The sequence below is a fragment of the Gossypium hirsutum genome, chromosome D02, assembly GCF_007990345.1.
Source record: "Gossypium hirsutum isolate 1008001.06 chromosome D02, Gossypium_hirsutum_v2.1, whole genome shotgun sequence".
Taxonomy (NCBI): domain Eukaryota; kingdom Viridiplantae; phylum Streptophyta; class Magnoliopsida; order Malvales; family Malvaceae; genus Gossypium; species Gossypium hirsutum.
In genome coordinates, this window is record NC_053438.1 from 739,547 (window position 1) to 756,887 (window position 17,341).

General features: G+C 34.1%; 2 protein-coding genes across 2 annotated transcripts; both read left to right on the plus strand.

Moving 5' to 3' along the window:
- The first annotated feature begins 389 nt into the window (after positions 1-389).
- Positions 390-13,699, plus strand: LOC107903318 (probable phosphoinositide phosphatase SAC9). Its single transcript, XM_041089386.1, is given in 10 exon segments — positions 390-422; positions 1,439-1,697; positions 1,700-2,649; positions 3,164-3,259; positions 3,261-3,272; positions 3,395-3,565; positions 3,765-4,001; positions 4,124-4,525; positions 13,135-13,464; positions 13,466-13,699. Coding segments are annotated over 10 exon segments (2,664 nt in total). The 3' UTR covers positions 13,640-13,699.
- Positions 13,700-13,923: 224 nt separating this feature from the next.
- Positions 13,924-17,301, plus strand: LOC107903333 (splicing factor YJU2). The gene is made up of 7 exons (XM_016829354.2): positions 13,924-14,394; positions 14,839-14,988; positions 15,083-15,217; positions 15,420-15,485; positions 15,962-16,012; positions 16,108-16,215; positions 16,844-17,301. Exons 1-7 carry the CDS (start codon positions 14,197-14,199, stop codon positions 17,003-17,005), a joined length of 870 nt encoding a protein of 289 aa, XP_016684843.2. The 5' UTR covers positions 13,924-14,196; the 3' UTR covers positions 17,006-17,301.
- The last annotated feature ends 40 nt before the right edge of the window (positions 17,302-17,341 follow it).

Consider the following 17,341-nt stretch of genomic DNA (forward strand, 5'->3'; position numbering starts at 1 on the left):
CCCTGTACTTTGTCAAAGTTGTGAAACTTAGTTCATGTACTTTAGTTTGATCAATTTTAATCCCTTGACTTTTCAAATTGGTTCGTTTAGTTCCTATACTTTTCGCACAAAAAATAGTAGTTAAATTCGATTGGTTAAATTTAATTACTAATTTTATACAATGCGTATAGTTGTAGATTTAGTACTATTTCTCCATTTGAATCATTCTAAGTTCTGATACTTTTCAAATTTTAAAATTTCAATGACATTACAACCATTAATTCATTAATTCATTACGGAAAGCTCTTAACTCTATATCAAAGAAGCGAAGAACATTTGTAAATGAAAACGAAATTAAAGCAACAGAGAATTAAAAAGGGTGAAAGATCATACCGAGTGAAGGAAACGAAATGCAGGAGAGATTTGAAGATGAATTGCTTTTGGTAAATGCAAATTGCAAAGACAATGAGCATTAAACTATCAGCTGCCCCCACTGACGTGAATTACAAGAGACCATTAAACTATTATTAATAAGTAATTATGGATAGGGTAAATTACACTCATGACCATTATACTGTTATTAATAAGTAATTGACCTTTAAACTATTTGAAAGTTTTCTTTTAAGTCACTTTAACTATTCAAAATTTTTTATTTAAGTCATTAGGTTATGTTCTTTTTATTAAAAGTTTAGCTAGCAAATTCCAAGTGATGGTTTGATAATCGGTACGATGGATCCATACTTATCGACGAGTAGAAGAAGAAAGCTGTTTGGATTTTGGTTTTTAGATTTATGACATTCGAAGTTGTTTCATGAGAAAAAAATGAATGGTAGAAAAGGAGAATGAGAGTTTTTATTTATTTATTTACTGGTGTAGCCGGTATGAATAGAGAACTCCACACAATAATGATTATAGCAACTCAATGACTTAAATAATATTTTAATTATCATTTTGTAACTTTTTAAAGTTGAGTGACTAAAACGTAATTTACTAATAATTTAGTGACCTTTATGTAGTTTACCCTAAAATAATATAAAACTAATTCTAATATTATTTAATAAATTTTATTATAATAAAAAATATAAGTTAATTCAAAATTAATATAAAATATTAAATTAATATATATAATAATTATTTAAATGTTAGTAGTTAAATTGTGCTATTAGTCTTTATGCTTTGTGAAAGTTGTGAAACTTAGTTTATACTTTTCGCACAAAAAATAGTGGTTAAATTCGATTGGTTAAATTCAATTACTAATTTTGTACTATACATATAGTAGTAAATTTAGTCCGTTTTCTCCATTTGAATCATTTTAAGTCCCAATACTTTATAAAATTTGAAATTTCAATATTAATGGAAATTAAAATCATTAATTCATTAATTGAATTTTTAGTAAGTAATATCTAAAAATAACAAGCAACATAACATTACACATATGATAATAATTTTGAAGAATTAGATTTTGAAAATAGCAAAACTTGTATGGGTGCCTAAAAGGACTGATCAGTGTGTACCTTTTAACACATACACTTTGCGACGGGGCACAATTCCGATCTGGTGGGGTGCAGAACTAAAGATCACTGCTGCTGAAGCAGAAATATATGTTTCAGATCGGCATCCTTATGAAGGAAGTCTAAAATATTATCAAAGATTAAGTAAACGATATGATACTCGTACCTTAGACGGTGATACTGGGGAAAATCAGAGCAAAAAGGCTTTGGTCCAATTGCATGTATCAACTTGCTTCGAAATGGTGAAGGAAAGTCTGAACGCATTTTAGTTCAGCATTTTGAGGAATCATTGAACCATATTAAATCCACTGGCAAACTTCCTTGTACCCGAATTCATTTGATGAATTATGCTTGGCATGCTCGGATAAAGTTACAAGGTGAACAACAAACAATTGAAGAATTATGGAAACTTTTAAAGGCGCCCACACTGGCTATAGGCATTTCTGAAGGTGATTATTTGCCATCGCGACAGCACCTTAAGGATTGCAGAGGTGAAATCATCTACAATGATGACTTTGAAGGGGCTTTCTGCTTAAGATACCATCAAAATGGCGTGTTTCGTTTCAATTGTGCAGATTCTTTGGATAGAACCAATGCTGCTAGTTACTTCGGGGCACTGCAAGTGTTTGTGGAGCAGTGTCAGCGGCTACAGTTATCTCTTGATAATGATTTGGCATATGGATACCAGTCAGTTAAGAACTATGGTGGCTATACTGCACCACTCCCACGTGGTTGGGAGAAACGATCTGATGCAACAACAGGGAAAACTTACTATATTGATCACAATACGAGGACCACAACGTGGAATCATCCATGTCCAGATAAACCATGGAAGAGATTTGAAATGACATTTGACAAGTTCAAGAGATCAACAATTCTATCACCTGTATCTCAGCTAGCAGATCTTTTCCTGCTTGCTGGTGATATCCATGCAACACTATATACAGGTTCCAAAGCCATGCATAGCCATATTCTAAACATATTCAATGAAGAAACAGGAAAATTCAAGCAGTTTTCTGCTGCACAAAATATGAAAATCACTCTTCAAAGGAGATATAAAAACGCAGTTGTGGATAGTTCACGTCAAAAGCAGTTAGAGATGTTCCTTGGAATAAGGCTTTTCAAGCATCTTCCATCTGTTCCAATTCAACCTTTGCAAGTAGGTAATTCTAGTGCATGTCTGGATTTTCAGGTTATTGTTACAATCTGACCATGATGATAGTCCTGTACTGTCCTGGGATTGTAGTACATGTTTTGTTTTTCTTTTACTTCATAAGCCTTTTCTTTATTATATATTTAGCTTGACCTTATATGGGTAAAAGGAATTTTTCAAAAAAATTGAAAATGGCCTTGGATACTAAACTCTATTGCTGAAACCAAACTCATTGCTACCTTGTCAGCTACTTTTGGTGCTAATTGGCTATAGGAAGACAATAAGCCAATATGTTAGTACATGGATTTAGTATTCGGAGTTACCTTGTGCGTCCTTTTAACTTGGAATATTAGTTTTAACTTATTAGAGATTTTGGTTTTGTTTTAAGTGTACATTTTGTTTCATCATGAAGGGTTTTTGTTCTTGTCTAAAAACAATTTTCAATTTGGAAAGAAAGTCACTGGTGATTTTGCTGTTTATTTGTATCAGCCCGCATTACTTATCATGCTGTTCATCACAGGTACTTCCTCGTCCATCTGGTTTCTTTCTTAAGCCAATCAGAGGCATGTTTGAAACCTCTAATGGTGGAGATAGTCTGCTGAGTTTCAAGAAAAAGGGATCTAATCTGGGTACTTACAGTTCCCTCTTCATCATCTAGGAAAATTCCATGCAACTTAGCAATTGCTATTTGCAGGGAGATATGCCCTTCTTTATTGTGTTGTTTTTATTCTATGTTGGAATGCATTTGCAGGTTTGCCCTGAACGCGTTGATGTTGTTGAAGTTTTTATCTATCTTTGTGAACCCTGCCATGTCTGTCAGCTGCTACTCACAGTTTCCCATGGTGCAGATGATTCAACATATCCTTCAACTGTCGATGTGAGAACAGGGCGCAGCCTAGATGGGCTTAAACTGGTAGTTGAGGTTTGTGCACGTATATTGTTGCCCTCTGCGAATTGCCCAGTTTACTTTGGCTTATCATATTGTAGCTTAAAGTGTCTACCTTGAAATTTATATAAACTTCTCTAAAGTTCCCTCCCCTCAAACAGCATGGTTTTTTCATACTTTCTGATTTTTTTGAATTCAACTAGTGTTCTAATCTTATTTTTGACTGTGTTGACAGGGGGATTTCATACCCCAGTGTGGAAATGGGACAAATCTTTTGATTCCCTTAACAGGCCCAATTAGTGCAGATGACATGACTGTTACTGGAGCTGGTGCATACCTTCCCAATGAAGCTACATCTTTATCATTATTGTATGATTTTGAGGAATTAGAGGGAGATTTGGACTTTCTTACCCGTATAGTGGCACTTACATTTTATCCTGCTGCTTCTGGAAGTCCTATAACTCTTGGTGAGGTAACAATAGTCCGCAGAAATATGTTGCTTGATGTACTTAATGTCTTTTGTTCTAAGTTTGCATCTCATTGTGCAATTATAATAAACGTGTGCCTGCTGAACTGTGTGGCATCTGCATGTAGGTGGAAATCCTTGGGGTTTCTCTCCCCTGGAATGAAGTGTTTGCTAATGAAGGGCGTGGGGCCAAACTAACTGAGCTTGCAACGAAGTATCAAAAGGAAAACAATCCTTTTTTGTCTGGTTCAGACACAAACCCATTTTCTAGCACTAGTATATCCAATGAAGCTGTGCCAGCATCAGCAAAGCAGGGTGCTACCTATAAAGGGTTTGACCTCTTAACTCCTGCTGACCTGTCCTCTGAACCTGTTTCTTATCCAGTTACAGATCTCGACCAAGCTTTTGTTGGTGGCTGTCATGGTCCTGAAACAGATTGTAAATCCTCTACATCCCAGGATAGTAAGCCTCTAGAGAATGGTTCTGAGAAGTACTTAAATTGCCTAAAATCCCTTGCTGGGCCAAATATGGTATGTGACTACTTGTTGGTTGTATGCTTCCTTGACCTCATATGTTTCCTATGAAACACTAAATTGGTCCTCACTTAGTCAACGAGTGCTACTTATGGTTCCTTCTTGTCTCCATTTACTTTTTTTTACCTTTGATCATTCCTGTTTCTTGATGAAGTGATCGCATGTGTATTAATGGGTTTATAGATGAATATATATATATATTCAACATTCTATATCACAAATAGAAGATAAATAAGAATTGGTCATGGAAAGCACATGATGGGATAACATTCCCATAGTTATCATATCTGTATTGAAGGTCATCTCTGATTAGGTCATGTCTAATTGGTTCGAAACCTTTCTCTAGACCGCTACCCTGGTCGATTCAAATATCACTGCATTTTATTTAAAACGACACCCTGCTAAAATACGTTAGCACCAAGGCTTGACTGCCTCATTAGTGCTTTCTGTTAATCTTGCTATCCACCGCCTGCTATCACGCACCATAGTATGTATCTGCAAGGATTCAAAGATCCTTCAAATAAAATTTTGGAAATGATAGACTGGCTAATGTTTTTAACTTGTTTGAATTGGTATATATTGATTTTGTATTGCGAATATGATTCATTAACAGAAGGTTCAAGTGGCTCGGGGAGTCGTCAAGTTAAAGTTCCATTCAAGCCGTCGGTGATAATCTCGGTTGTGAAGCAGAAACCAGAGAAGAAAGAAGAAAAAGTTGGTAATGACACAAGCAACGGTCTCCTATCCTTGTGCCAAAACTATGGTGAAAGTGATGATGATTAGTGTTACTTTATTTTAGTAAATTTTCTTGTAATTAAAAACCTGATTTTCCAAGTCCAAGTACTCTTTATATTTTTCTACCATTTACAAACATGGAAACGGGATAATGATTTGAGCATTTGAAGAAGATATAAAAACAAAATGAAATTTGGAAAGATGATACAACTTCAAATAAATTCCGATTTAAAAAGTTGCTAATGATACAAGCACTGGTCTCCTATCTTTGTGCCAAAAAATGGTGAAAGTGATGATGATTAGTGCTACTTTATATTTTTGTGACAATGAATAGAGCATTTGAAGAAGATATAAAAACAAAATGAAATTTAGAAAGATCTACAACTTCAAAAAATAAAATGCTTTATTTTTATAATTTATAAAAAAATTTAATCTAAATATAGAAATCTTGTAAAGGAAAAGAATCATAAAAAAAATTGATATAATAATAATTTTAGCTCTCGTTTTTTCAAATTAAAAAGTAAAGTTGTAGGAATTGGTAAAACTCTTTCGATCAAAAGCGTATCATGTGGGAATTAATCGTTCATATGATTCTTTGATAGATAAAAAAAAAAAGAGAGAAAAAAGGGCATGTTGCTGCCATTTTTGAAATGATTAAATATCGTCGAAAGAATGTCTGTTTATATTTGTTGTTATTTTGATTTATATTCCTTTTGAGAGTTAAATTTTGGTCATTAATCATTTAAAAAGAGTTAAATTGTCATTTCTATTAAAAATGTTATAAAAATATTATTTTTAACGATACTGGCATGATAAATTGCCTAGTAGTATATGTGTATTTCATATTCACATTATTTTATATACTATATAGACAAATTATTTAAAAAATATAAAATATTTTTTAAAAAAAAGTTACATAGGGTTCATAAAAATTCAAAAAAATAACTTAAAGTACGCGTGGATTGTCATGTAAGTTGTTATGTTTAAAATTGGTGATGCTTTATTTTGTATTTCCATTTAAAAAAAATAATTCAACTTTTTTTAGAAGATTGATATCAAATTCGCCTCTTTTCAAAAGATTGAAGGTCAAATTTGACTAAAAAAAGAGTAATGACCAAATTGACCAAATATGTAAATGTTAAGTGCTAATTTTATCATTAGGCAAAAAATAAAATTTCAAATTATGTTATAAATTGTCCATTTAAATTTTAAAATTTCAATCCTAATCTAAATAATAAAAAATAAATCTACTTGGTTGAATTTCATTATCAGACTTGCACCGTGCGAAAATTAATAAATTTAATTCATATTCTTTAATTGAATTATTTTTAATTTCTATACTTTTCAATCTTTTGAAAATTTAATATTGACTTAAATAATAATATTAAATTTATTAACTTTTTTATGTGTAATAATAAATAAAAATAGTAAACTAACATGACATTTCATTTATAATAATTCGTTTGTTGTATCAAAATTTAAAAATAATAAACTTTAATGTATTTAATAATTATTGTTTCGTCCACACCGAAATTTTAAAACGCAAAATGTATAGGGGTTAAAATGGACTCAACCAAAATATAAAAAGCAAATAAAAACAGGTTAAATATATCATGGTTATGTATCATTGGATGAGACTCATAAAAATTTCTACATACGACCATAGAGAATTGGTTACTGTTTAAACATTTCTCCGGCATTTTTTGATTTTCCCCGCGCTTTTTTCTCTGCGATGCTGGATGCTCCAACTTTCCGCTAAGTTCATCTTTTACTTTTCAAATTTTAATTTTATATTTCATTAATTATGAGAAGTAATTTTATTGCATAACTTTTATTTTCAATGCTTTCTTTGATTGAGATTGTTATAGAAGAAAATGAATCTAGTGGTCTGATTAAATGCTAACGTTACATATTTTATACAATTAAGTTGGTTAATTTATGAGAGTACACTACTAATTTTTTCATGTTTATATTGAATTTTGTGCAGAGGTGCAATTTGGGGCTAAGCAAAAGAAAAATGAAACAATTGGGCTAGATTGAAAAAAGGAGCAAAGAAGGCGGCCCAAAGCAGAATTTTTTCAAGATATAATTATCTGAAATTTTATGTTAACTTAGTGGGAGATTATGTAGGAATATTTTTATCATGGAATATTTTATTTTCTTAATTTTTTATGGCTAGTGGCTCTTAATTTAGTAAAGCCACTAGTACAAATAGGGGGCTACTTTGTTCATTTAATTATCAAGTCTTAAATGAAGTCATTAATCAAGTTTTCAATCAAGCTTAGTCAACTAAATCCATTTTCAGCTTTAGGTCGGAGTTAACTTCGTCAAAGATCTGTGAGTTATGAACCCGAGCAATTTAACTCATAAATTTCAGTACTTATTATTTCTCCGGATTAAGAGTATGATTTTGTCAACTCACAAAGTCAAATCAACACTAAATAAAAAAAAGACATCGTTTGAATTAGTGTTGTTAGACGTACAGTTGGAATTCCAAAATGATCGATTGTCTAATCGGTTTTCTATGAACACATTGGCGTGCCAAGTGGGGATTTCTGTTTGGTTCCGTCAAGGGAAGTAGTAACCGGATTTAAATGTCCCACGCGGTTGAGTACATTGGTTCGAGCTAGGCTATTCTAGAATGCAAAGTTGCCGGAATTCTAAATCACGAACGTTTCGTTGGTTTTTCGATCGGTAAGGGTTAGTTATAGGAGGTTCTATAACTAATTTACACAAGGAAGAGTTGGTGTCCGAAGCGTCCTTGGTAACTATAACTAGCTTATTGGAAAAGAGGAGTTTATCTAATTTCGAGTATTGGTTCAAAGACGAGAAAAACCCGTGCCTAAAGCTGAGCTTAGTTTGATTAATTTTTTTTCAGATTTATTTAACTGCTTTTTATTAATTTATTTTCAACTTTTACTTTTCACGCATTTTTTCCCTGTTTATTTCAGGTTCCAGGTTTTTAATTTTATCCTCCCCAAATTTCTTGGGCACGATAATTGCCTAGACACGAATCTGGTCGAGAAAGAGAAACAATTTTCAGTAAACCCAGTCTTTAAGGGATCGACCCTACTCCCTATACTGCTTAAATTGCAAATTAATTAGACTCGACCCCCATCATGGTCTTAGTTTTAGCTCAAGTATTTCCTTGTTTCTTAATCTCATTTTTTTTTTGGCATGCTTTTGATGTTAGGAATGAGAAATTCTGAATCTTGTGATCTTGATTTAGTGAATTTATTTATTCTTTATATTTAATCAATTTATTGATCGTTGTAATTGATTTTGCATTTTGATGGATTTATTGGTTATTTGACAGAGTTCTACAATTTGTTCACGTAAATAAGAGAAAAGTAGAGAAGTTGACCTTTTCCTTTTTTATAATTTGTGCCTTAGTCTGGTTTTGAACAGGTTATTGAATTTCTCCTATATGGATACTAAAAATTGTGGATTTTCAGGAAGTTTTAAGCTAGTAGTTTCATTTTAAGAGCGCATGGAATCACCAGGTGATAACATATATGTATTTATTGCTCTGATTTAATCGTGTTTTTAGTGATTGGTTTAGTTGAGTGTGTTTATTTTTACTTGTAGTCGGTGGTTCAAGAAACACATCAGTTGTTGTGGTTGGGGTGGATCCTGGTGAGGTTTATATTGTTGTTAGCTTGTCTACTAGGATTGGCACCCAGGTGATTTATGTTGATCCAACAACTGGGGTGCTTCGTTATCATGGGAAATTTGGTTTAGATGTTTTTAAGTCAGAGAATGAAGCTTTAGATTATCTTACCAATGGATCATCCTGGTTATGTAAGAGTAAAATCCATGCCAAGGCAATATTGGGCTATGCTGCTTTGGGAAGTTATGGGTTACTTCTTGTTGCTACAAGATTAGCTCATACCATTCCCTCCTTGCCTGGTGGCGGATGTGCGTTTACAGTCATAGAGAGTCAATGGATCAAAATACCACTTCATAATCCCCAACCCCAGGGTAGAGGGGAAGTAAAGAATATACAAGAATTGACTGAGCTAGACATTGATGGGAAGCACTACTTTTGTGAGACAAGAGATCTTACTCGACCTTTTCCAAGTCGGATGCCTGTGCTTAGTCCTGATAATGAATTTGTTTGGAATGGATGGCTTTCAATGCCTTTTAAAAACACTGGGTTGAAGCAGCACTGTGTTATATTCTTCTACAGGTTTTGCTTCATACTCGGTATCTTTATTTTAATGCAAGTTTGCTTGTTTCTTTTGTTTTCTTAAGAAGTTACAAGCTTATGATTCTGTCCTAAAATCATTTTAAAGTTTTTTTCTCATCTCTAGTTGTCTACACTCCCCTTTTAGTCCTTGTAACCTGTGTTTGAATAATCTAACTTTTCTTACATTCTCTGCCTAATCTACTACTTTAATAATGGTTTATCATTGTTTACGACACAATGGTATGATGTATTAGATTTACTTGATATTTTGATACTTCTTACTTTATATTAATGTATAGGGTTTTGCAGAAAGTCGAAGTTTTGGTAGTTCAGGTCAGGCAGGTGTTGTTGCTCTCATAGCTCGTCGAAGCAGGCTGCATCCTGGTACTCGATACTTGGCTAGGGGTATAAATTCATGTTTCAGCACAGGTAAGGTAATCTGTCTTAAAACAGATCCATTCTCTTAGAACCTTTCCAGTTGTTGGTTATCATGAGGAATATTTTTTTTCTTTTATACAAATAGTTAGCTACGGTTAATCTTATTGTAACTATTTTCCTTTTCCTTTTCTATCAGCTTTTTGTATTTCAAACTAGGAGGAGATTGACAATAGCTTACAATGCATATCTATATTGTTTCTTTGGGTTACAATGATGATTAGTTATCCACATAAGTAGCATGCATGAGGTGTGGCATGGCACCTTTTGTTAGAGCTTGATTTGTAAATGTTTTCAGCTTTATGCAACATAACTGGTTTTGCAATCTCTTAATGCCAATACCCCTGATCCATGTAAGCTATTTTGAGCAACTGGAATGGAAACAAAAGAATGAGTTCAAGATGTGTATAACCTGGTGGTAAACCTTCTCTTCTAGTGCCTCCATCAGACTGCATCTCATATAACTCAGGATTTGTATTGTATGTCATGTCATGTAGATCTAAGTTTCTTTATTTTTGTTTAAATTAACTTGTTTTTCATTTCATTTTGCATTGCTAACTTTATCATAAATTTTCATCACAGTTTGTCATTGCATGTTTTACTTGTAACTTATCAAGAATGTTCATATTCATAGGGAATGAAGTAGAGTGTGAACAACTTGTATGGGTGCTGGACTGATCAGTGTGTACCTTTTAACACATACACTTGGCGACGGGGCACAATTCCGATCTGGTGGGGTGCAGAACTAAAGATCACTGCTGCTGAAGCAGAAATATATGTTTCAGATCGGCATCCTTATAAAGGAAGTCTAAAATATTATCAAAGATTAAGTAAACGATATGATACTCGTACCTTAGACGGTGATACTGGGGAAAATCAGAGCAAAAAGGCTTTTGTTCCAATTGCATGTATCAACTTGCTTCGAAATGGTGAAGGAAAGTCTGAACGCATTTTAGTTCAGCATTTTGAGGAATCATTGAACCATATTAAATCCACTGGCAAACTTCCTTGTACCCGAATTCATTTGATGAATTACGCTTGGCATGCTCGGATAAAGTTACAAGGTGAACAACAAACAATTGAAGAATTATGGAAACTTATAAAGGCGCCCACACTGGCTATAGGCATTTCTGAAGGTGATTATTTGCCATCGCGACAGCACCTTAAGGATTGCAGAGGTGAAATCATCTACAATGATGACTTTGAAGGGGCTTTCTGCTTAAGATACCATCAAAATGGCGTGTTTCGTTTCAATTGTGCAGATTCTTTGGATAGAACCAATGCTGCTAGTTACTTCGGGGCACTGCAAGTGTTTGTGGAGCAGTGTCATTGGCTACAGTTATCTCTTGATAATGATTTGGCATATGGATTTCATACCCCAGTGTGGAAATGGGACAAATCTTTTGATTCCCTTAACAGGCCCAATTAGTGCAGATGACATGACTGTTACTGGAGCTGGTGCATACCTTCCCAATGAAGCTACATCTTTATCATTATTGTATGATTTTGAGGAATTAGAGGGAGATTTGGACTTTCTTACCCGTATAGTGGCACTTACATTTTATCCTGCTGCTTCTGGAAGTCCTATAACTCTTGGTGAGGTAACAATAGTCCGCAGAAATATGTTGCTTGATGTACTTAATGTCTTTTGTTCTAAGTTTGCATCTCATTGTGCAATTATAATAAACGTGTGCCTGCTGAACTGTGTGGCATCTGCATGTAGGTAGAAATCCTTGGGGTTTCTCTCCCCTGGAATGAAGTGTTTGCTAATGAAGGGCGTGGGGCCAAACTAACTGAGCTTGCAACGAAATATCAAAAGGAAAACAATCCTTTTTTGTCTGGTTCTGACACAAACCCATTTTCTAGCACTAGTATATCCAATGAAGCTGTGCCAGCATCAGCAAAGCAGGGTGCTACCTATAAAGGGTCTGACCTCTTAACTCCTGCTGACCTGTCCTCTGAACCTGTTTCTTATCCAGTTACAGATCTCGACCAAGCTTTTGTTGGTGGCTGTCATGGTCCTGAAACAGATTGTAAATCCTCTACATCCCAGGATAGTAAGCCTCAAGAGAATGGTTCTGAGAAGTACTTAAATTGCCTAAAATCCCTTGCTGGGCAAAATATGGTATGTGACTACTTGTTGGTTGTATGTTTCCTTGACCTCATATGTTTCCTATGAAACACTAAATTGGTCCTCACTTAGTCAACTGAGTGTAGTGCTACTTATGGTTCCTTCTTGTCTCCATTTACTTTTTTTTACCTTTGATCATTCCTGTTTCTTGATGAAGTGATCGCTCTTGTGTATTAATGGGTTTATAGATGAATATATATATATATATATATTCAACATTCTATATCACAAATAGAAGATAAATAAGAATTGGTCATGGAAAGCACATGATGGGATAACATTCCCATAGTTATCATATCTGTATTGAAGGTCATCTCTGATTAGAGATTTGCTCAATGGTTTGTTGTTTCAATTTATATGCATGCACATGAGGGAGTGTGAGGATATAGAGCTTTGAATTTTTGTTCTCTGAATCCTCTTGCATTTTTTACTTGGAATGATCTCTACTCCATTATTTGATGTCACTTTGCTATTTTGGCTGATCATCTCTTTTCCCATCCAAACAGTCTTTTGCTGATGAAAATACTTTTAAACAAAAATACTGTAAAATGATCAGTAGTTAAACTTGAAAATAATCCCTTAAGCAAGAATTAGTCTCCAATGTGAAAGATCTGCTCAATTGAAATTTCCACTGTATCTCCTCATCATCAACTCTGCAAGAGATGTGCTGAGTTTTTCTTTTTTCTTTTGTTGGTCACAGTCATTTTTAGCTTTTCCTTTCTGCAATTAGCAATGAGCTCCCTGTTTGTTTGAAGCATAACCCAACTAGCACAAAAAATGAGATAAATTCCTAGGAACATTGCTGTGAGGCTAAAGATGATATATCTAGGGGCTTCAGTTCCCCGCTTATCACAATAGCAGCATCTCTTCTAAATTAAGGTTCAAAATGTTATGAATATTCCACCTCTTCCTCTTTTGGGTTTCATTGTACCGCATTGCTTTCAACGTTTTCAGTGCTGCATGATCTGAATGCATGTATTTTTTTATCTTGAGGATTAAATAATGCATATTATAATCATTTGGATCACTTAAGATAGACGAATATACAATTTTTAGGTGCCAATCATCGACCTGATTGAATATAAAACTTGCCAGTCAATTTATCCAATTTTGCAGGAAAGAAACTTACACTTCCTTGAAGCAATGAAATTGGAAATTGAACGTCTCCAGCTTAATCTTTCTGCAGCTGAAAGAGATAGAGCTTTGTTGTCTATTGGAACAGATCAGGGTAGCGTAAATCCAAATATTTTGCTTGATGAATCATACATGGGAAGATTATACAGGGTTGCAAATATCCTTGCATTGCTTGGACAAAATGCTCTTGAGGACAAGACGATTGGCGCTATTGGTCTTGGGAAGACAAAGTATAATGTTATCGATTTCTGGAACATTAGTAGAATTGGCGAAAGCTGTTCTCGTAGGATGTGCGAACTGCGAAGTGCGTGTTAAGACTAAGGCAACTATATCTTCATCCTTGATGGTGTCATATAAAGAAGGCTCGGAGTCTGTTTTCACGTGTTCTCAATGACGGAGAAAGGCTTGTCGAGTTTGTTGTGCAGGGGGAGGAGCCCTTCTTCTGCAAAATTATATCCGGGAAGAATGGCTTGTTAAGTCATGGTAGCCAAGTTGATCGTACAGCAAATCATTCAGTGATACTGGACACTGTTATTTGGATGAAGTGCTGTCATATATTTAAATATTTAAATGTTTTATATTATTCAAAATATATTTAATATTTAAAAAATAATATTAAATTAATAATATATTTAATATTTAAAAAATAATGTAAACCGAATTCTAATATTATTTAATAAATTTTATTATAATAAAAAATATAAGTTAACTCAAAATTAATATAAAAATATTAAATTAATATATATAATAATTATTTAAGTGTTAGTAGTTAACTAGGAATAAGATATCTAAATCATATTCCTATAAGAATTTATCCAAATAACTCTATATATATTATACCAATCGACAAAAAAATTATCTTCCTCCCCTCCCCTCCCCTATTTTCTCTTATTTCGATTCTCAAAACCCTAAATTTGATTTCAAGACCGAATTTCTACTTTTTATTTAGAAGATTTTTAGTTACCTTCGGCTCTACCCCGCCTCTGCATCGCTCTGCTATATTTTGATTGGGGATCCTGATCGAAAATTTTGTGATCATCAAAGATGGGAGAACGAAAAGTACTAAACAAATATTACCCACCCAACTTCGATCCGTCGAAGCTTCTGAGGGTCCGGCGACCGAAGAATAAACAGTTGAAGGTTCGTATGATGCTTCCGATGAGCATACGATGTAATACCTGCGGAAACTACATCTATAAAGGCACCAAGTTGAATTCACGCAAAGAAAATGTTATTGGCGAGGTTTGTTTTGAGCTTTCTTTATACGCTTTAGCTTCTGTTTATTTGTTTAGTAATATTAGTGTTTTTTCTTTCATTCTAACTTTAAATTTAAGAAAAAGAATACGTAGGAGCAGCAATAATTAGAAGTTATTTTATGCTTTTGTGAGGTTACGTTTGGTTATTAGAATGTAATAGTAATTAAAATCATGTTAATTGGTTGAAAGATGAGCAAACAATTATAATGCAATACTAATTGTAAACTCATTGTTATATATGAAAGTAAAATCTTGCATTTTATTGTAAAAAGGAACTTTCACATGCCTTGTACTATACTCACACTTAGTCCAAATAACGTAGTTAAATGCTGTAGTTAGTACACAACTTTCAGGTTTTCACTTCTCTCTAATTAATGATTGAGAGCTTAATGTTTTAGTGCATTTAGTTACACTTTTCTCTTATTTGCAGACATATTTGGGAATCCAAATATTTAGGTTTTATTTCAAATGCACCAAGTGCTCTACGGAGATGGCGATAAAGACTGATCCACAAAATTCTGATTATGCTGTTGAATCGGGCGCAACAAGAAATTTTGAGCCTTGGCGTGCTGAAGATGAGGTGAGAGCTTTGTGTATCAAGCTAAACGTAGCTATAGTTCTTGTAAAATTGCTGGATATGTATAATAATATTCTTTCATCTTTCCTTTTGTTAGGAAGTGGAGAAAGAGAGATGGAAAAGGGAATCTGAAGAAATGGGGGATGCGATGAAATCTTTGGAGAACAGAACGTTGGATTCAAAAAGAGAGATGGATATCCTTGCTGCCCTTGATGAAATGAAGTCTATGAAGGTAGCTAAACACTTAAACCAACTTTTGTTTTATTTTTAGAATCTGAATCTGGGAAGAGCACATGTTGAGTTTCAATTGATATGACCAAAATAATCTGTGTTAACGGGTCTACCGTTAGACATTTGTCTATCAAAATGGGAATAGGTACAATATTCTTTTCTCTGATGCTAATGGTAGTCTATCTTACTATCTTATATTGCAGTCCAGACATGCCACGGTGAGCGTAGATTCAATGCTGGAGGCCTTGCAACGCACTGCTGCAGAAAAGGTAAGATACTTCTGCTTATTTCGTAATAGCTTAAGCGGCTTCTTTGAATAGAAATCTCATGACTGTGTTTTGTTTGTATTCTATTTGAAAATTTCCAATTTCTTCCAAATCAAAAGGTGCATCTTTGGTTGCAATTTGGAATCCTGAATGGAATTTATGGTTTCGCACTTTTATGCTGCATTTCTTTAATTATACATAATCCTAGAAAATAGGGGAAAAGGTTGAATTTGCGTTCTATGGATAAATCTTTCCCCTGAAATATGCCAACCTAATTTTATCATATCAGGTAATTTCTCTTAAATCTGAACTCTGATATTAGAATGCTTGCATTATTTACGTTAATACTTGATGTGAGAGGGAGATGAGTACAAATACATACAAGTGTCGATTGAAGTGATAAGTAGTAATCGCGTCGCTTAGCATGCTTATATTTCTTCTCTTTTGTGATTCTGACTACAAGGTTATAATCCTAACAGGAAAAGAAAATAGAAGAAGAAGATGAAGCCCTCATTAAATCGATTTTCCAGGTTAGAATTGGTGTATTGCTTCTAGTATCACCAGTTGTGATTGCTCCTTGTTCTAGGCGGGCATGTTTCTAACATTGGTGTCATCTTTAATGCAGAAGCCAAAGGAATTTGTTCGAAGGATTTCGGATGATGTTTTCAACGATGATGAGGATCTGACCCGTTTATTGAGTGGCAATGGTGAAACCTCAAATGATGGCTTAAAGGTATATGGTGTGAATTTAGTTAACAAACGCATCCTGTCCTCACGGTCAAAACTTCTTTTAAATGCGTACAAGTTTTAAGTAAATTATCTATATTTAAGGCAATTTTTATTTAACACCCAAATTGATTACTGACCGTTAGTAATAGTCTTCATGTAATATTGAAGATAGAACAAGATTTTGTAAGGTGGGTAAAGGGTTAACAATATTGCATAGACTAAGAGGGTCAAGTGTTAGATATGTTTACTGTTTTACTATACGTGAAGGGACAAGATCCAAAATACGATGTTTACTTTGAGTTGTTGAAATCAGCAACTGTAGGAGCAATTGAGAGTCGGTTTAATATAGAGGAAACCATATGGGGGAAACCAAGCTGTTGTAATGAATTAATATCTCATGAAAAGATGGATGAGCTTGAACTTTCAGTTTTAGTTTCAAAATGGAATAGGCTTGTTCGAGGATATACCATTGGGTAGTCAGTTTGACCTGCCTCAATGCAAAGTTTCACATAACTATTTATGTTTGTAGATCTGGGATTTGCCGTATTTTTCCTTTTTTTACCTCAATTGTTGAAAATAAAATTGCCACTATTGAATCCGTGAACTCATGCTTTGGTGTGTATGGTTTGCAGAGGAGAAAGGTGTCGGAAGATGCTTTGACAAAAGCTCGTGTAATGGCCCATTTTTGCCCGAGGCCCAGGAACCAAAAAACAAAACAAAAAGAAACACACAATACAACAAAGGCCCAATTTACAAATGGCCCAAGCCTAGCACAAATTAACCCTAAACCCTAGCCCAGCAAATCAGCCCAACACAAAAACAAAAATGAAAACCCTAGCTAGCCTCCTGCGCCGTACAGCCTCCAGCGCCTCTTCTGACCTACGTACATTGCCATACGCACCACCACCGTCGCACGCCACCTCCACGCGTCGGACACCTGCAAAACCAAGCCAACACGGAAAAAAGAGACAGAACATTGTATTTTCATTTTCATTTCGGCTATAAATGCCATGAAAGAACATAGTATTTTGGGTCCCAACAGAATCGATACAAAGTAACAAAAAAAAAAGTAGATCAGATTTTGCTTTAATCTTCTTATTCTTTGTATTTTTTTGTTTCTTTTTTTCTCT

Bases quoted from the DNA above. Each gene is read 5' to 3' on its own strand.
- LOC107903333 (XM_016829354.2), top strand. From the start codon at position 14,197: ATGGGAGAACGAAAAGTACTAAACAAATATTACCCACCCAACTTCGAT. The intron at 14,395-14,838 runs GTTTGTTTTGAG...TCTTATTTGCAG, and splicing joins AAGAAAATGTTATTGGCGAG to ACATATTTGGGAATCCAAAT. The intron at 16,216-16,843 runs GTATATGGTGTG...TATGGTTTGCAG, and splicing joins CCTCAAATGATGGCTTAAAG to AGGAGAAAGGTGTCGGAAGA.